The sequence below is a fragment of the Struthio camelus genome, chromosome 2 (genome assembly GCF_040807025.1).
Source record: "Struthio camelus isolate bStrCam1 chromosome 2, bStrCam1.hap1, whole genome shotgun sequence".
Classification (NCBI taxonomy): domain Eukaryota; kingdom Metazoa; phylum Chordata; class Aves; order Struthioniformes; family Struthionidae; genus Struthio; species Struthio camelus.
In genome coordinates, this window is record NC_090943.1 from 46433780 (window position 1) to 46452376 (window position 18597).

General features: G+C 39.3%; 1 protein-coding gene across 9 annotated transcripts in view; it reads left to right on the forward strand.

The window, feature by feature from the left end:
• RBMS3 (RNA binding motif single stranded interacting protein 3) overlaps positions 1–18597 on the forward strand; it is a 712732-nt gene that overhangs the window by 379629 nt on the left and 314506 nt on the right. For all 9 annotated transcript variants that reach the window (XM_068935481.1, XM_068935482.1, XM_068935483.1 and 6 more), the window contains one exon: positions 7873–7931. In XM_068935481.1, coding sequence (XP_068791582.1) covers positions 7873–7931 — 59 coding nt within the window. The remainder of the gene's footprint in view (positions 1–7872; positions 7932–18597) is intronic.

Sequence of the window (18597 nt, forward strand, 5' to 3'; positions counted from 1 at the left end):
AGGATTTGATCTTGTACCTACTGAAGGCAATGGAAAAACTAGCTTTGATTTTTGCAAGTGTTGGATCAAGCCACTTAATTTCATTTACATGCAGGCAAAAAAATCTGTATTTTGGTATGGGAAGGAACAAAGCTATAGGAAGCATTACCTTTAAGCTACCGAAGTGATGTACTTCACGCAGGTCTGAAACTTCAGGTGTTTTATATTTCTGGAAATTTACTATCTGTTTGAATTTGATTCACTGTTGACTTCTGTGTACACTGACTTAATTTCCCAGGATCTGAAAACAATTACAGTAAGTCTTCAGAGCCAGGGAACTTTCATGTGGGACTATTTTTGCAGAGGTGGGTGCACATATAACATTCAGGAACGTGAATACAGATTAGTTTGAATAGGAAATATGACTCTGTTTCTCAGTAAATATCTGATACTGGCTTGTAAATATATTTCTAATTTGCATATAGGCCATCTCTATCATTTTAGTGCAGTGAATATGGAGTGAAAATAACGTGTTCCTGTGCGTTAATAGCTGAGTATTTTAGGGACACTGGAAAGGAAAGAACAAAGGAATATTTTGGTTGTAGGTGTTTCTATGCATGTTTTAAGGGGTCCTTTTGCAGTACTCTCCACCCTAAGTTGTAGAAATTTTGCAAGTGAACTTCACTAAAACTGCCAGTTTTCTATGTTCTTTGCTAAAAGAATGCCACAAGGATCACAGCTGCTCCAGTACTGGATTAGAATCCTGTGATCTGAGCTAAACGGTGCCTGCATTTTCTCCTGAAAAGTGGGATTTATGAATATGATCTGTAAATGCGGTGTAATGTAAAATGGCATGACCCATACTATGAAATAACCTTTCAGGTTTTTTCTCTTGAACGTGGAGCTGTTATGCAGGGGAATTGCTTGATCTTGTCTTTTATTTGTCTAAGATAATAATAGCATTCATAGATATGTACATATAATTAACTTATGTTTTTAATGTAGCTTTTTTTCCCTCTCATACTTCTGAAAATTGTGGTTTTTGTTGGATGTGGGGTGATGGTGAATAAAACAAGCAGTCTTTCCTAACAGTGAAAATCAGTACCAGCGGATAGTCCTGAATACCAACACATTCTTTCACTAGTTAATCAGGTTGCATTCTTTTGAAAATTCACTCCTCATAGATGCCACAGTATTCATTACTGTCTGCTGAAAACTGGGCTCCTAACTCCATCGTTAAGCACCAAAATACATGGCCTGAGTTTCAAAATTGCTGAGCAGCTCCCATCCCTTACAAAATTCAATACTAATGACTGAGTAGCCCCTCTGGAAGTCCAGGGTCAGTTTTAGATGTACAACCAAAGGATTTAGGAACTCCTCTTTACAGTGGTGTTTTTGAAAACTTGGACAAGTTGTTATTTCAAATGAGTGTACTGGCTTGTATTATGTTCCATGAAGAAATGATTTCTGTGAAGCCAGACTGAAGTAAGTGGAGAAGATAAGAACAGTTGAATGTTCAGCTCTTACTGTCTTGGGCAAGAGTACAGTTTTATTAATCCAATAAGCAGCAAGTTCCCTGAAACTATCTCTCTTTGCTGCACATACCGTGTACAGGTCTGTGAAAACAAAAGGTGCTCTGAGGGGTATGCATGTTGTATCTCTGTGTGAATGACAAGAGAATTTGCTTTAACCTTTCATCTTTTAAATTACAATAACATGCAGAATAATAGCAACAAACTAGCCCAATCTTTTTTAATGGATAGAATGTTAAGTATTATATTTTGGGGGAAGAAATACAAGCATTGACTATGTCAAGTGACAGACGGTATGCTGAGAAATAATTATGCAAATTAGAGCTTTCTTTCTGAGTGACTTTCCCTTTTGTGCATATTTGGATGTCTTAAGTTCATTTGGTAGCGTATCTATAGGGACAGCACCTCTCAGTGAATAAAATTTCATAAATCTGTGATTTTTCCTAATAGAGTCTGCTCTTAAACAAAATAAACCCAGTTATACTATTTATATATTAATTCAGAAGAATGAAAGAGCCTCAAAGTTGCTTATCTAAATCCAATTACTTCTGGTCAAATTCATTCCAGTACAAAAGTTCCAGAGATAAAAGTATATATTACCTAAATGCATAGAAATGCAGGCTGTTTTCAGTAGGGCGAATTATGCTCTGAGCAATGCATAAGGCCCTGAGTGAACTCGAACACTCGGGATATAATTATTAAACTCTAAACTTGGAAATTGCATGGTAACTCCATTTGTTTAAATAAGCAAGAAAAAATTCTGTGAACAAGCTACTTAGGTTTAAATCCTAGGCTTTAACTTCATTTAAAACACATAAGAAATAACTAGAATGAGGGGGAAACTGTGTTTCATACGTGTCTGTGCCCCTTACCGTGTTGTTTGGGTATGCGAGAATCACCATGTCCAGGTAGGAGGGAGTCGGACGAGTGGTAAGACACTTGGCTTGTCTGACTAAGGACCGTTTTGCGTCATGGGACTCGTCATGGCCAGCCTGAAGGCTGGCTTGAAGGATGAAATAAAATGTACCGAACCCATAGTCTTGCATTTTCTCTAATGGTACCAAAAAGGTGAAAAGCTCGAGTGGCTCTGGCCTCCCAATAAATACCTCGTTTGACCCTATGGCGCTCTGTGACCGACTGTCCCCTGGCCTGCTTGCCACCTCAGGAGGTGGGGGGCTGGCAGCGCTCCCTCTGCCTTCTGGGCTGAGTGAGCACCCTTGGATGAGTGCTAGTGTCCTCTTGCCCCGCTCGCTTTCCCCTGCGCCAGGCAAGGCAGGAGCAGAAATGGGTCACCTGCGCTTCCTCAAATCCTTTGTGTCGCTTGAGAAAGCAAGATGCTGGGGATCAGGGTAGGCAGTGGGAAGGATTTCTTGTCTTTCTGTAGTTGAAGTGCTTCCTCCACCAGCTATCTCCATTTTAACACCAGTTCTCAAATAACTGACATGGGACCTATCATTCTACCTTGATCTGAAATACAAGTACCAATCGACTGCCTGCCAAGTCTCAAAATGAACTATTGATACTGCAACTTTGACACCCATTAAGGGTTTATTTCTGCACAGCTTGCATGTTTCCACAGTCTGCTGAGTAGTCTGCAAATGTGGGGTGCGATGGCACGGGGCACTTGAGGGTGGTTTTCGACACAGTTCTGCAGCCAGAGCAGAGCGCTGAGCTCAGGCGTGCAGGGATTGCGTCTCTGTGCACAGCACAGCGTTATTGTCCTTTATTCGTACCCTCAGTGTGTTGTGCTATGTATTGTTGTCATTTGTAGGGTGAGTGTTTTAAAATGAGCTTTATCATTTTAAAAGTGGATATCAAATAACTTGAACAGTTTCACCCCAAATTGACATATACAAGGAATGGTGGAAATACCTAAGAAGCTATTTCACCCCCAAAATTTGTGTTTTCTTAGAATGTAAGAATGGCTGGGCAGGTTCAGACCAGGGTTTCGTTTCCAGCAGCAGTCAGTAGAGGTGCCTGGTGTTAAAACAGCCAGCACGTGACAATAGATCTCTGCTCTGCTCTCCAGGTTTCTAGCAATATGTGACTTCTGGGGCCACAAATGTGAGTTTGAGTTTAATTTCCTGACAGATCTTCCATCCTAGAAGTTGCCTGATAACTGTATGTGCAGGTGTACTCGTTTGGGCACTCGCAGCATTCTGCGACAGAGAGTCCCACAAGCTAGTGGTGCGTTATGTGGAAGTGCCTTCTTTGGGTTTTTTAAACCTGCCACCTCGTAATTTTCTTGGTGCTCCCTATGTATTATGAGAAACAATGAAGACAACTAATGAGCATCTCAGTGCATGGCTCATTCTTTTATGTGCTGAAGAGTCCTAGCCTGTGCAGTTGTTCTTGGTGCGGAAGCTCTTTCGTACCTGCGATCACCTGGTTTTAAATGAAAATTACTACATACAAAAGCATTAAAAACATTTTTGAATATAAGGGATTGAAAGGACCAAAAATAAGCATGTAAAAGTTTATTTGTGCTTTTCTTCCTGAATCGTTACTTAAAAGTATAGAATGTAATGAAAACCAGCGCATGAGTCCAGAAATGGTCTGAATGGAAATTTCAGTTCAGATTTTCAGTAGACATATTCCTGAGGTAGCCGTCTCACAGATTCGTAACAGCTATTCCCTCTGATACTGTAATGCAGTAGGATTACCTTAATGATTCAGTCATTATATTGAAGAGTTGGTAATAAGGTATTGAGATGAACTCAGTTCCACAATTATCTTTTTCTGATCAGATCTTTCGATTCAAAATCTTTGAAAGATACCTCCATGCACTGTAATTCAGGGGGAAATTAGATAGTGCTCATGTTTTCTTGTGACATGCAAGCCATGCCTAGTAGTTTTTACATTAATAATGCCATTACTTTGTAGATCAGAGGCGCAGGCTGCTGGATTTTATAGTAGTTGCCATTTAAATACAAGAGAGTAAGAGGCAGCTCTTGAGCAGCATTTCATTCTTCTTATTTTTGTGAGCGTTGCCATTGAGGAATACATTTTTGCAATTTTTGGGTGGATCAGACGGCAATTACAAAGCTCACACAAACAGCCAAACAATATTGAAAAGGAAGCCTAACTTTATACCACTCTCCACATGTGGAAGAAAGAAATATTATATATTTGTAGGGGTGAAGTATCTGCCTGATTTCATGCAGCACACAAGTTAACGTTCTTCATCCAGCTGATGTTCTGATTACTGTAAAATTATTACTTGAAATATTTAGGAAAACTCTTCAAATTAATTCTAATTACTTTCTTGTGGTAGAGCTCAAAGTTTATAGCTGTAGATTAAAGTGAAAGGCCCACATACAGCTAATTGCCTATAGCTGTGTGTTATTGCAGCACCTTTTACTGCTCTGATGTCTGTTTTTGCGAACGCTTAGGTGTGCAAGTAACTTCACGTGCTTGAAGAAGCCTCTTCTGAAGTGAGCAGAATTACTTCTAAGAGTAAAATCTCTCAAGTTACTAAGTGTTTGCAGGATCACAGTATGTAGCAAATAACTCTGGGAAGTCTGCAATAAAAGCGGTGGAACCACAAATGTCTGTCTTTGTTGGCAAGAAATGTTAAAAGTTTTAGTTCTCACATGACTTGGATGAAACAACGTATCAATTCATTAGGAGTGGCCCAACTGAAATGGAGGCTGGGTGTTAGTTTTTGTTGGCGGATGTGTAGGTAGGGGTTGGGTTTTATTTGAGGTTGTTGTGGGTTAGCCGCTGTTTTTTGTTAGATTCTTTTTCCATGTATTTGTCAGAGGCCCTTTACTGCACAAGATAGGCATGTTTTTACATGTTTTTCGTGTATTTGGTTTTAAATCTAAATAAATCAAATAAATGAAGATTCACTGCATGGGCCAAATTTCCTGCTGGGCAAGTTGGCCCACAGAACAGTCATAAATCACCCCGGCGGAGGGTTTGGCTATGCCTTCTTAAGATATGTGCTCCAGCGTCCGTGAGGCCAAAGTCAGCTCCAGGTATTATCATGGAGAATTATATAACTAAGTGAAACGAACATAAGTGAGTTAAAAGGCCCCAATTCTTGAAATGCCTGAAGTTAGAAAAGCCTGTGATCTCATGGTGAACATTAATCTGCTATGTGTGTGTTTGAAGTGTAGCCAGCCATGGCAAAACAGAGCCTCAGCTACCTGTCTGTGTACCCATCACAGTGGATTGCATGATGGAATTACGCCTGCTTTTGGAGCACAAGATCCTACCTATCTGCAGAGCAAGGGGGAAAGAACGTACGCCCTTTTTGTTCCAAAAGATAGCTTAATTGGGGCTTAACATACGTTGCACAAATCAGAAACATTTTTAGTTCAGTTTGCCCTCCTTATCTTTGAAAAGACTGATTTCAGTCGGAAATAAAACAAAAAATGTGGTTTTTTTCCTCCCCAAAATGAAAATCAAATGGAAACAAATGCTTCTGCTGGTTATTAAAGAAAGGAAAATTGTGAAAATGGAAAGTCTCACTTTGCGTAATTTGCAAAAACTGGGTAAAGAGAGAAGGAAACAGTGGCCTTTCCCTAAAGCTAAGTGGTAATGTGTCACGTACCGCGTGGAAGCTTCAGCTGAAAACTTTGTCTGGCAGGGCAAGAAATTGCCTTAAGTCTTCTTTCCTGGTGCTACAGCGTGTTTTGAGGCCAGCTGCCCTCAGTCTCTCCTGTTGCTGCTTATCTCCCTTTGGTGAGATATTTAGGTGTTCATTAGAGCCCAGACTAATACCCAAAGGAGCCATTTACCAAATGAGTGCTGGTACTAGTCTCTCTTCGGCTCCCTTTTCCCTTTTCCTCCTTGTTTCAGTGGGTGTGCTGTACAGACTGGCAAGGGAGAGGCAAGGGCGCATCCTCAAATATGCAGTACAGTGCTCTGACTGCTCTTGGTATCCTCTTCTATGTAGCAGGATATATGGGTTCAGATTTCCTCCTGAGGCAGAGAGAGGAGTTGCATTAAGATCTTCCACACCCTGGTTGCTAGGCTTTAGGCAAAAGTCACAACCACCACATTTATATTGATATTAATAAAAAAGATTAACCAAATAAAAATGCTTTGTCATTAGGAGGTGCGTTTTTATTGTTGTCTTTTATAGTAATACGGAGTCACAGAATGCTTGGGGTTGGAAGCAGACTCTGGAGATCATCTGGTCCAACCCCCCTTGCAGGCTCACCTAGAGCAGGTTGCCCATGTCCAGTCAGATTTTGAATATATCCAAGGATGGAGAGTCCACAACCTCTCAGTAATGGTAAAATTTGTGTTTCATGGGAATAGCTTCCCGAACGAAAGCCAAAAGTGTCAGAATACCTGTAATTTTTTTTTTTTTTTAAATCTGGGAAAGTAGGTTTCAGAGTTCTAGGCAGAATTTCTTCAGTGAAGCAGAGAACAGGATATAACAGTGACTTGAGAAATAAAATTGCTGTCCACATTCTCCTGAAGTCTTATATTCAGCTTTAAATAGCCCTTTTCTGTATTTTTTTCCCCAGGGTTAAGTTACACTGACCGATAAATATGACTTTTTAGTCTTCTTAATCTCTCTAAGGTGAAGACTTGGTCTAGTTGCTTGATGCAGCAAGTTGTAGCTGCCCAATGGCATCTTAAATTGCCCCTTCAGCGTGCTAATGCTATCAATTTGCCATGCAGTACTGCATTATCTATGAGCAGTGACATATATTCAGATCAGTACCAATATTCATCTTGGAAGGAGTTAGGAGATAAATATAAAACTCGAAAGTTTCTGTTTACCTAGAATAGAACTCGAATGGATGTGTGCATGCATGAATGCACACACGAGCGCAACTAAGTGTTTGTGTGTGTGTGTGTGCACATGCGCATATAAACGGACAACCCTGTCTCCTGTTTTTTTGTTGATCCTCGAGGAATCTGGTCCATCCCTATTAAAATGAACCTCATTTGGCAGCTCAAAATTAAAAATACAGTATCAAGCGAAGCTAATTTGCTTAGCCAAAGGAACATCTTTAGCAGTACTGACATGCTAAAATCTCTGATCTAATTGGCATTTATGTCAGGAGTCTGAGTGCAGTGACCACTGGGAAATATGCTCTAGGTGACCCTGCTTGAGCAGGGAGGTTGGACTAGATGATCTCCAGAGGTCCCTTCCAACCTAAACGATTCTGTGATTCTGTGATCAGAGGTGGACAGGTTATGACAAATGGCCAGCGCTTTTCAGATGAACTCTAAAGGTGTTTGTTGCACTGAAGTGGCAGAAAGAACCTCTCCAGGAGCATCAGGCAAACATTCTTCAAGAGCACTAGATCTCTTCCTTGTATGTGTGTAAAAATAATATCTATGTATATAGTTATAATATAATAACATGGATTTCTATTTTTTGTTTTCTTTTTAGGTATGGGAAAATTGTATCCACAAAGGCAATTCTTGACAAAAACACAAATCAGTGCAAAGGTACGTGCAAAAAGTCCTCCCTGTGAGTTCATTTGTCTGTTTGAATGATTGACTGGTGGCTTGACTGCCAAGGCTTTGACTCCAACTGTGCAATCAACATAATGTACGGTATATTGCAAACATATTTAATAATGGCAATGCTTTGAGTTGTGTTTCCAGTAACATTTCTCATTAATTTTTTTCATTAACAAACAAAATGAAAATCACAAATCAGAACAAGTATCAAATTGCTTCGGCAGAAAAGTAAATTACCTTCTAACCACATAGTGCTGTCTGATTTGAAGGATATCATCAGGGATGCAAATTGATTTCCTATATAAAAACAAAAAACCTTTGAGAAAACTTTCCCAAGCAAAACCTGGTTTATTTTTGCTATCTTGTGATGTCCTGGCCTACACTACGGGAGGAAGAAAATATTCCTGGTGACACAAATAGATTTGCAAGTTACAATACCAATGATTCCTCTTCCAATTTCACATTGTCATTTTTTTGCTAAGGTATCAAAACATGTCTTTTAGTGAAATACAGCATGTTTGATACTTGTGTGTGTGTGTGTATATCTATGTAGTTATATCTGTCTAGATAAATATTGACTAAGATATGTGGAAATATCTCAAGACTGGAATTATTATTTGTTTACCAGTCTGAAGAGCCATCATTTCGTGGGAGCTCTGTTTTAAAATGACTCTGTAATGACACACCAGTGATACACACAATCTTTTTGGAGTAATAGGATCTGCTAAAGCGGATCCTTCTCATAAGAAGCACATTTCACACATGGCATTTCTATATGATTTTGTATAAAGAAAAATATTGCAGTACAGGAATATCTCACCAGGGTCAAGATAGGTTGTGAGGCAAAGAAGCAGAGAACGACATTTGGGGAAATTATGAGAAGGTGCAAAATCCTGCCAGATGCAGCAGCGACGTTCTTGCTGTTTGTAGAAGTGTGTGCCTTTACCTCTTGCCTGTCAGCAACAGCATTCATTAGCTGGAGCACTGTGGGATGGGAAGGGCTTTGGGATTAGAGCGGTTAGGGGATGGGGCTCCTGAGCAAGGGATAGCTGGGGGCTTAGGAACAGGAGAGCTGGAAGGGCAGAATTGCTGGATGGGAGGGATCAGAAATGGGAATTTTGTGATAGGATAGCTTGGGGTTACCTGGTAACCCCAGGCTTAAGATGGCTCTTCACCATCTTGCACTCCAACTAAAACTTGTTTGGGGACAGGGGCATGTAGGTCTCTTCTCCTTTTCCCACCATCACAGAAGACTGAGGCATACTTCATTCTTCTCTCACGTGTCAACCCCATCCTTGTTTCATCTTTTCTTTTTAAATTTGGCCATCTGAAATGGGCAGCACCAGTCAAAAGGATGGGGTTGGACTCAAACTGGGCTTGAAAGCATGTTGACTAATAATTAGCGGAAATCCATAAGAGAAAGATATTTGTCTCTGCTGATCTTAGGAGTCTGAAGCAACTGTACTTAGTCTAAACTTAGATGCTTCAGCTGATCGCCTGAAGCTTGGTGGAGTGAATCTGGGGGAAGTGTGCTTGACATTGTCCCTGTTTTTTTTTTTTTAAAACCTACATTTTACTGGTCTCCCTAAACACTCCTACAAACATGGTATCACATGATCAGAACTTCTTTCCATTCCCATTGCCTGTGGTAAATAACATAAGGAATGGATTTGTTTGCAAAATAGAAAAATGTGAAGTGAAAAGAGTATGAAGAATATGAATGAGAGAATTTAGAAAAAGAAAAACATCTGGGTATGGTCCACTGATACTGTAGTTTGTTTAGATTCCTGTAGTAGGGGCTATATAACAGTGAGTTGCAATGTTTAAAAGTTTGCTTTCATGCTGTGTTATTATACTGTAGGGCAGAGAGATATATTTATTTGTATTTTCAAAGATATATCTTTGTGACATAAGTAGAACCATTAAGAGATCATAAACATAATTGGATTTATTAACAGTATGCTTCATGGCATAAAAAGAATGGATGTATTGCTTCTTTAAATTCTGGGCACAATTTCTTTCCTCTTCAGTAAGTTTGCAAAAAATAAATAAATAAATAAGAACTCATAGAAGTCAGAACTGGAAGGGACCTCTAAAAGTCGTCTGGTCCTTTCCCTTGCCTCAGGCCAGGATCAGCTTTTACCTAAATGGCTCCTGACAGATGTTTGTCTAACCGGTTCCCAAAAGCCTCCAGTGATGGAGATTCCACAGGCTCTGTAGGCAATCTATTGTAGTGCTCACTATCCTCACTACAGTAAAGTGTTTCCTAATGTCTAACTTAAATCTCCCCTGATGCAGTTTAAGCCTATTGCTTCTTGTCTTATCCCCAGTGGACATGCAGAACAGTTTATTCCTTTCCTCTTTGCAGCAAACTTGCATGTATTTGAAGACCGTTATGTGTCTGTCGTGTCTTTTCTTCAGACTAAACACTAGTTATTTTCCTCTTTCCTTAGAGGTAATTTGTTTCAAGTTTCTGCTCATATTGCATTCCACTGGTCTCTCTCTAATTAGTTCACTTATTTCTTGAAGTCCTTAGACTGGCACAGAATGTCAGGCAACCTAAATCTTACCATTTTCAATAGAGTGGAAGGGTAATTTCATTTGTCTTCTGTATGATGCTGTGACTCTCCTGCTTTTATATATATATATATATATATATATAAAATGTATATGTGTATGTTTATATATTTTAGATATATATATATGTAAATAAAAAATATAGATACTTTTTTTGCAACGCAGGGTGTTGCACAGGAGAAGCCCTGTTCTCCTATGCTAAGAGACTCCCTGCAGCCCCCGGTTCTGCAGTGGCTTTCGCCAGTGCTGCCGCCAGCCAGGCATTCCTTATTGTGCGCTTTGTGCTGTTGATTATTCCCTCCTCAGGCTAGTACTTTTCATTTGTCTGTATTGAATTTTATCCCTTTTTTTTTTCCCAGGCCATTCTTTAATTTGCTAAGATTATTCTCAAATCTTAAGTCTCCAGAGTGCCTGCAGCACCTAGCTCTTTAGTATCTTCTTCACAGTTAATAAATGATTTTTTCTAATCCACTGGACAAGATAATTTTGAAAAGAATGAATAATATCAGGCCTGGGAAAGGCTTTTGAGGAAACCCTCTCGGTACGCCAGGTACTCTGACAGTGAGCCACAGAGAACTTCTTTTTAAATTGGATGTGCCAATCAATTTGGCACCTACGTCACAGCAGTTTTAGCTAGATTGTATTTCTCCCCGCTGTTTGTGCTGTGAGGGACAGCCAAGGTCTTACCAAAGTCTAGAGCACTTTCCTATCCACCAGACCAGTTATCTACTTCTAGAAGGAAGTATGATTTGACATTAATTGTCCTTGATAAATCCATGCCGGGTGTTACTAATCGCCAGTTATCTTCTAGGGTCTGTGAATGGATTTGTATGACTATTTGTTCTAAGATTTTTCCAGAAGTTGAAACTAGGTTAAAGTGGCTCTAATTCGCTGGGACCTACATTCCTTCCGCCTTAAAAAACAAAACAAAACGAAACCCAGACATTTTCTGTGCTCCTTTCCAGTCTTCTGGATCTCACTCATCTTCCACAGAGTGTGAGATTTTCTCTTAAATGAATGCATCATCCTGTGATGTTCACAGGATGCAATAGGATGGATTAAATAGACAGATAATAGAAGAATTTATCGTGTAATTGGAGATTTCAAATTACATTTCAGCAACATTTGTGTTTTGTCTAAGCTACAGAGTAAACCTAAAAATGTAAAATGGTTAATTTAGCAAAGAAATGATTGCAAACAACGCATGTATCAATGTGCAGATCTGTTAAGACAGGCTACTGTTTAGGTTTCCTCTTCCAAAGATGAGGAAAACATTCTGAAATTCACTTAAATTTATTCTCCAAACTGAAAAAAAAAAAAAGCTTTTTAAAAAGATACCCATTCCACTCCTGTTGTGCTAGGGAATAGGGCTATCTGAGGATTTTTCCCTGGTATGAATTAAGCAGTCGCGTCTAAAGAAATCGTATACGCTTCAAGAGAGTCCACTAGGGAAACCTTTTGACGTAACCTCTCATTTTAAGATTGTTCTTTGTTGGTGGCATAAACGCTAAGTGAGGCATAGTGGAAGCAACAATCACTCTGTAATAGAACAATATATAAAACAAAATAAGCACAGTCATGACAAAATGTCCAGAAATCACTGAACAAAGCAGGGAACAGTCATATATAGAGAATAATGAAAAACAGACACATGATTCATTCAGATGTTCAAACACAAAAACCCTAATGAACAAGTTGGAGAGCTTTGGCTGTTTTTGTGTTTTCCCTCTCCCCTCCCCTCTTTCCCTCTCCCCCTGGTGCATTTCCTTTCTGGGTCTACCATATTTGCTAATTTAAAAAGTAGGGGAAATTAAATAAAAGAAACCATTCAGGAGACGCGTTGATCTTTAATGCGTCGGCTCTTCTCTGTACAGCCCTCTCCCCCGCCCTCTCCAAACTGGCTCGCCTTTGATAGACCTACGTGCTTCGCGCAGAGGGAATGAGTAATGGCTGTTTCGCAGTACAGTTTCCATACCTCATAGCAATGGAATACAGAACAGTTAATCTGCCAAATACACAAGCCCATTTCTTAGAGTATGAATTACTGTCATCTGCATCTGCCCTTGCAGACACTTTAATTGCATGCATACAGATTTACTTCCTGGTTTAATCAGGAGCTCATATTATTTTGAGCGTTTCACTAGGACCTGAGAAGATGAGCATGGGAGAATGACTAAAAGTCTTAAATCCCACCTGTGGGAATTTTTTTTAATAAATAAAAGCTATGAATCACAGTAATGTGTAGGAGACAAACACTTCAACTGCATATTCTTCATTTTATGTATATTTTTTCAAACCATGCGTGACTTGATTTGTTGAATAGGAGTGTTTGTCTTAGGAGAGAAATGTGCCTAACGTGATGAGGGGAACCATAGCGACTCTGTTTATAATTTTAATATTTCATTAAGACTTTTTTCTTGTCAAGAAACCTGTTGTTAGCAATGATGTGTTCGTTTGTAAAATACAAAAACTGGGGATTGGAGATAAGCTTTCATTCGGGTTGCAGGGGGTTTATGGTCAAAAAGGACCCGTTAGGTCATGTACGTGAACCCACTGTGTGTCCTATGCAGTTTTATTTCTCCACTTGCCCTGCTTTTTTTACACCAGGACTTAAATCTTACCATGACCTGTTTTATAAATTGAGAGTTTATTTGTGCATCAAAAGTGGGATAACTGCAGGCTTATTGTAAGTGTTGGAGATAATTGTAATGGCATGAGAAAGTGCTGCTTTCTATCTCCCACAAGGAGTTTGTCCTGCCCTATGTTTTAAGTCAATGGTGCTACTCATCTGCTTAAGTTTACCAGCATCCTTATGTATCCTAGTGAATTGGAGACTGATGAATAGGAGGCTTCTGCTCTGATAAACAAAATTTTTTAGAGTGTAATAGATACAACTTAGAGGGTATATTAGGCAATACACTTTTATAACTTCAAACTTTAGTAATTTCTTGCATGCATTCTGTGAAGATTAATGCATATTTATGATAATACAAATTCATTCATTTTCATTTTGTACTTATGAATTAATATTATGCCTGATATATTTGAGATAGCAAAATTTGATAGTGACTAGCAACATGAAGCAAGTCCATGTAAAACCATAAGCTAGTGAAGAAAGCGGCTAAGCTCCATAGAAAGCTATTTAGTTAATAAATTTTATTTATTGAGAATAAGTGCAAACTGCAATAACTGTGCATGTTATTTATGATTCTCAGAATTGTCATTTTGAGAGAGAAAAAAAAATCCAGCCAACTAAGTCTGTGCCTGATCACAGACTGTAAACTGTTCACACTAGGAGGGCATGCACAGCGTGCTTCAGGGGGAAATGGGTCTTGTAGAAAGTAAATAATTTGTAAAACAGACTTATTTAATTTTGAAACTGTAGCCTTGTGTAAAAATAAATCAATCCTATTTTCAGTGGCGGGACAGACAACAGATGTGGTGATTTTTTGTCCATTGGCTTTGTTTGTTTGTTTGTTTGCTTGCTTCACTCTTTTTCCGACCCATCCCGAAGTTTTACATAATCAGTGGCATAATAGTTCTCAAGTTATTAAAAGTGCAGCAATATGGAGTTTTTTAATTTGGCAAGTTTTTTGACAGTGAGGGATTTGTGGAAGCTGGGTAGAGGCTGAGGGTGGGCAAGCGCTCTGCGAGTTTTATATATGGCTCTGCTAGTCCACCTCACTACTGACCTGTAGCAGCCCCTGCTAATCCAGTCCTGGGTCTCTTGAATGGAGAGTGCCGATTATGCTGAGGAGTGCCACTTCTGGTAAGCAGACCAGCTGATAAACCCAAATGTCCAGAGTCTGAAAAAGAAAGTCTTCAGTTGTGTCTCAGGTTCAGTCCTGCTGCTGGGATAGCACATGGTGGCATAGCAGCAGGTCCTTGTGGAAGTAAAGGGACGTCAATGCTTGCTTTAATTTCGTTGCTAACGCAGAACCCGCTTGCCATCTGCCATTTATTTTGGGAAGCTGCTACTATGAATGTTTTAAGATAATGTTCTTCTTCCTATATGGTATGACTGATTTTATATTCTGCAACATTTTAAACCAGTAAAACAGTAAAAACTTGCTAGCCCAAAATTTTTAGAAAATCATGAGATCCTTTTGAACATCATGAGGTGGTTTGTTTAAAATTAGTAAATGTTTGGATTTTTTTTTTTTAGTTTGTTTTCTAGTTTCTAAATCTTAAGTTTCCACTCCTGTGATGCTTACAAGAGCTGGAGAACTAAGTATTTGTCTTTTGAGTTAAACACTGTTGTTATTATGTAACCAGGTGAGACTAGGAGCAGGGTCTTTAGGAAAAACACCTAGCAGGGGTGCAGCAAAATAAAATGAAAAGAATTGCTGATAAGAAAGGATCATATTGTTTACACAACAGTGAAAATATTCACTGAAGAGAAGGTGATAGTGTTGTAAGTTTACATCCCAGCTTACCCCATGAGAACTTGTTTGCTCTGCAGGCTTATGATCTATAACACCGCTTTGCAGATATGACAATTTTAAGGAGTTACTAGCTTCTAGATTTAAAAAGTGTGTGTGCATGTATTCAAAAATATGTATGTAGCTATCATTTTGACCTTGCAGCTGATGGGTTTACAGATGGTTAGGTACATAAAGAAACAATGCCACGTGGTAGAAGCATGTGATGATGTCGGGTAAGCTATTTTCCTGCCTCCTGAGGACCTGCTGTGTCAACCAGGGGCATTACGCGCGTCTTGGCAAATGTGTGAGTGATTTTGAAATGCAGGCCAATCAGAAATTCTCACTTTGTCTTGGAGGTTGCGATCCTCCTATTTGTCTATTTTTGAATGCCTTCCAGGGCTGCTGTGGTGGATATAAAAGGGTTACTGAGCCATCCTGAGCCACTCAGCGTGGCGAGAGCACGACAGTGCTGGCGCTTCCCTGCTGCTGGGGGGACTCTGATGCCCACCTCCATGTCTGCAAAACGTTGCAGCGCCTCGGAAAATATTCTTTACCGCATTTAAACAGTGTTCTGTCTCAAGTTCTCTAAAAATTGCATATTGAGTTTAAAGCCAGGTCCTCTACAGAGGAAACTCTTTTCTAATTAGTTCCCCAGACACTTTCTTAAACAGCTTCATTGCAATTAAGGAAAGCATTTCCTGGGTCATTATCTTTTCATAAATGAACTCATGGCCTAGCAAATATTTTCTATAAAGAGACCCAGGATGCTCTAGTATTCTGTGACATATCTAATCTGTGATTATTCCAGGGTTCTTAATTTACTGCTCCCAAAATTTGTGGGGCCCTACTGCTGGCAAATTGTTGATCGATTTATTTTTTTTCTTCCAGAGAAGTGAAAAAATAGAATTTCAATTTATACACAGTGATTAAAGTTTTGGTTCATTGGTCTATAAAAAACTTTGCCAATAGCTTGGCATTCATTTGAAGTGCATTTTGGGATTGGGTAATGTTAATAGGCTCTTAGTGGTCTCAGCTGACTTGGAAGTATCTGTTTCATATACAGAAGTGAACAGAAGAGGGTATTTTTGTCTTTGAACAGTGGTTCATAATCAGCTTTGTTGAAAACTCAGTTGCAATGAACTGGCTGTTTTACATATCTTGCAGAATCAGTTTGCTTAAACTTAATTTTTTTTTTCCTGATGTCATGATATAACATCTCATGTGTCCATAAATCTGTTTGGCCTCTGGTTTCTTGAAGTCCAGTCATCTCTCCCAGTAGCAGCTGTACTCAGCTGAGCTGTTGGTTTATCAAGTCTCAAGACCTTCAGCAAAACGCAGCTGAGCTGTGGAAAATACCTCTGGTAGTTCCACAGGAGAACATTGCTCCTGCTCCTTAATTCCCTTAGAGTCTGTTCTATTATACTGTGTTAGAGTGTACTGTATATGCATAACACATGCTTGCTAGTGACAATTTGCTATTAAATCCCATCGATAGACTCTTATTGAGCACAGTTACTCAACAGGAACCATTCTGCATCAGAGCTGTTAATTATGGCATGACTTCACTTTTGCATTATGCCGGCAATCAGGAAAGACATCATTCGCCTTTTCCCCTATTAATACAGATTCCTGGCTTTTGTTTAGAACGGTAGAACTACTTTACCCAAGTGAATTAAGTAAATGTTCTCTTTCTTGGTAGGTAATATACTGTGAAAGTAAAACAGTAATGGACTATGCCATCATTTTTATTAAATCTGTCTTCCTGGGTGTTTGAGGGCTGCGTGTCTAGAGATGGCACGTGATATATGTGCAGCACAGGAGACAAATCATAACCTCTGGCAATAAAGATGTAGCTCCCTCAACACCGAACAAAAAACCCACTCACACCAGTTCAGGAGAAGGAACTGAGGGGGATTATTAGTATTACTCCATCTATTTAGGCTATGGTAGCCATACAGCAAGAAAGCTCTAGATGCTAATCTACAGTACATAGAACAATCGTCTTCTACAAAAATTAATTAAAAGACAGCCTTGTCCTATAGCCGTTGCAGCCCAGGGCTTTGAGAAAGACCACTGTCCACGGTTAATTTTAGGTACTATAAATAATCTTATGACTTTGAATCGAGTTAAACAACATTTTTGTAAACGCTAAACTCTCAAAAAAAAAAAACCAAACCCAAGCCCCTCTTTCAGATTTCCTGAGAATAGCCTTACATTTGGATAATATTTAGTGAGATTTTTTTAACTTGGAATATTTTGAGGAGAGCTAAATTTGTATATGAGAAAAGGAGGAGGCCATGTTAGGGGTGGTAGAAGCAGCTCTCCTATTTGGCAAAATAATTTTTGTCTGACTGGATCTTCCTCAGAAAGACCAATGATGGGCTGATGTTTTCTTCCATTAGATGGCAGTGGTGTGATATGTGGTTTCCTTGGACCCCCAAATCACAAATGTGACTTCAAAAGTGGCAAACAGTTCAATTAAAAAAAAACCAAATTTTCATTTGGTTTATAATTTCAGAGCCTCCAAGCTTTCCATCTTTTCTTGACGTACAATTTTCCAAATTATCGGCCAGTTTCAAGCAAATGTGAAAGACGACTAGAACTGTCAGATGTAACTAGGTTAATAAAGTTTTCAAAAAAGTGGCAGCTCTGGAGAACGGAGAGGTAGTGCTGCCACAGAAGGAAATGCAGGACGAACTGGGTTTTTATCCACTTACTGTAACCAGAGTAAATCAGCACTTGCTTGTCTGTGGTGTAGCCAGAGCTTGCACTGGTTTTTCCCAGCAAGGAGTCTGGGAGGGAGCTAAGGATATTGTAGGGGAGGGCAGAAGCACGAAGGAAGGCTGCGGGGGGAGATGAGGGATACTGCAGCCAAGGGAAATTGTAGAGTGTCACAGTGAGGATAGGACATGGGCAGAGATAAGCAAGGCAGGACTCAAATGCATAAGAAAACAGGCTATGTTCGTTTCCTTGCTCATACAGTACTCTGTTTTATTCTGAACAAAGAAGAAAGAACCAGGCATTTTATAATTTTTTTAACATGATCTCTATAAAGATCTTTCCGCCACCTGCCGCTGTTGCTTGTGGTATTATTCATGGTGTTGTTGTTTATTAACTAATTAAATATGGAGAGTAAACACCATTTATTTTTAAATGAATTAAAATGGACCTGCTGCCCTTCAAGGCTTTTTATTAATTGAATATTTTTGTTAAGCTATCTGCTTTTGGAGCAAAGGTTGCAGCCAGGAGATGGGGGTCAGTGAGGCCTCTACTTAAATGCATGTTATCTCTATGTTAATTGCCTGCATATTTAACCAACCAAGCATGTCATTCTGCAGAAAGTAAAGGGTTTTGTGGTCAACCTTTAATTGTAAAACAGCAAGAAAAAGTCTGAGTGACCTGGTTTGCCTGAGGTGTCTTGGTTGCTCTTGTCAGTCACTTCAGCTCACTGTAAATTGCAGGGTAAATTCCACCTAATTGATGGAACTTCTCTTTATAAATCCCCCAAACTGAGGACAAATCGGTGCTCAAAATTCCAGTGTTTATTTTCTGTATATTTGTTGCACATTATCCTGGTAGTTATTTCCTTTTTAACAAAACTAGATTTTATTGCCAGTATAGATAGTTATTAGATAGTTATTATCTAATAA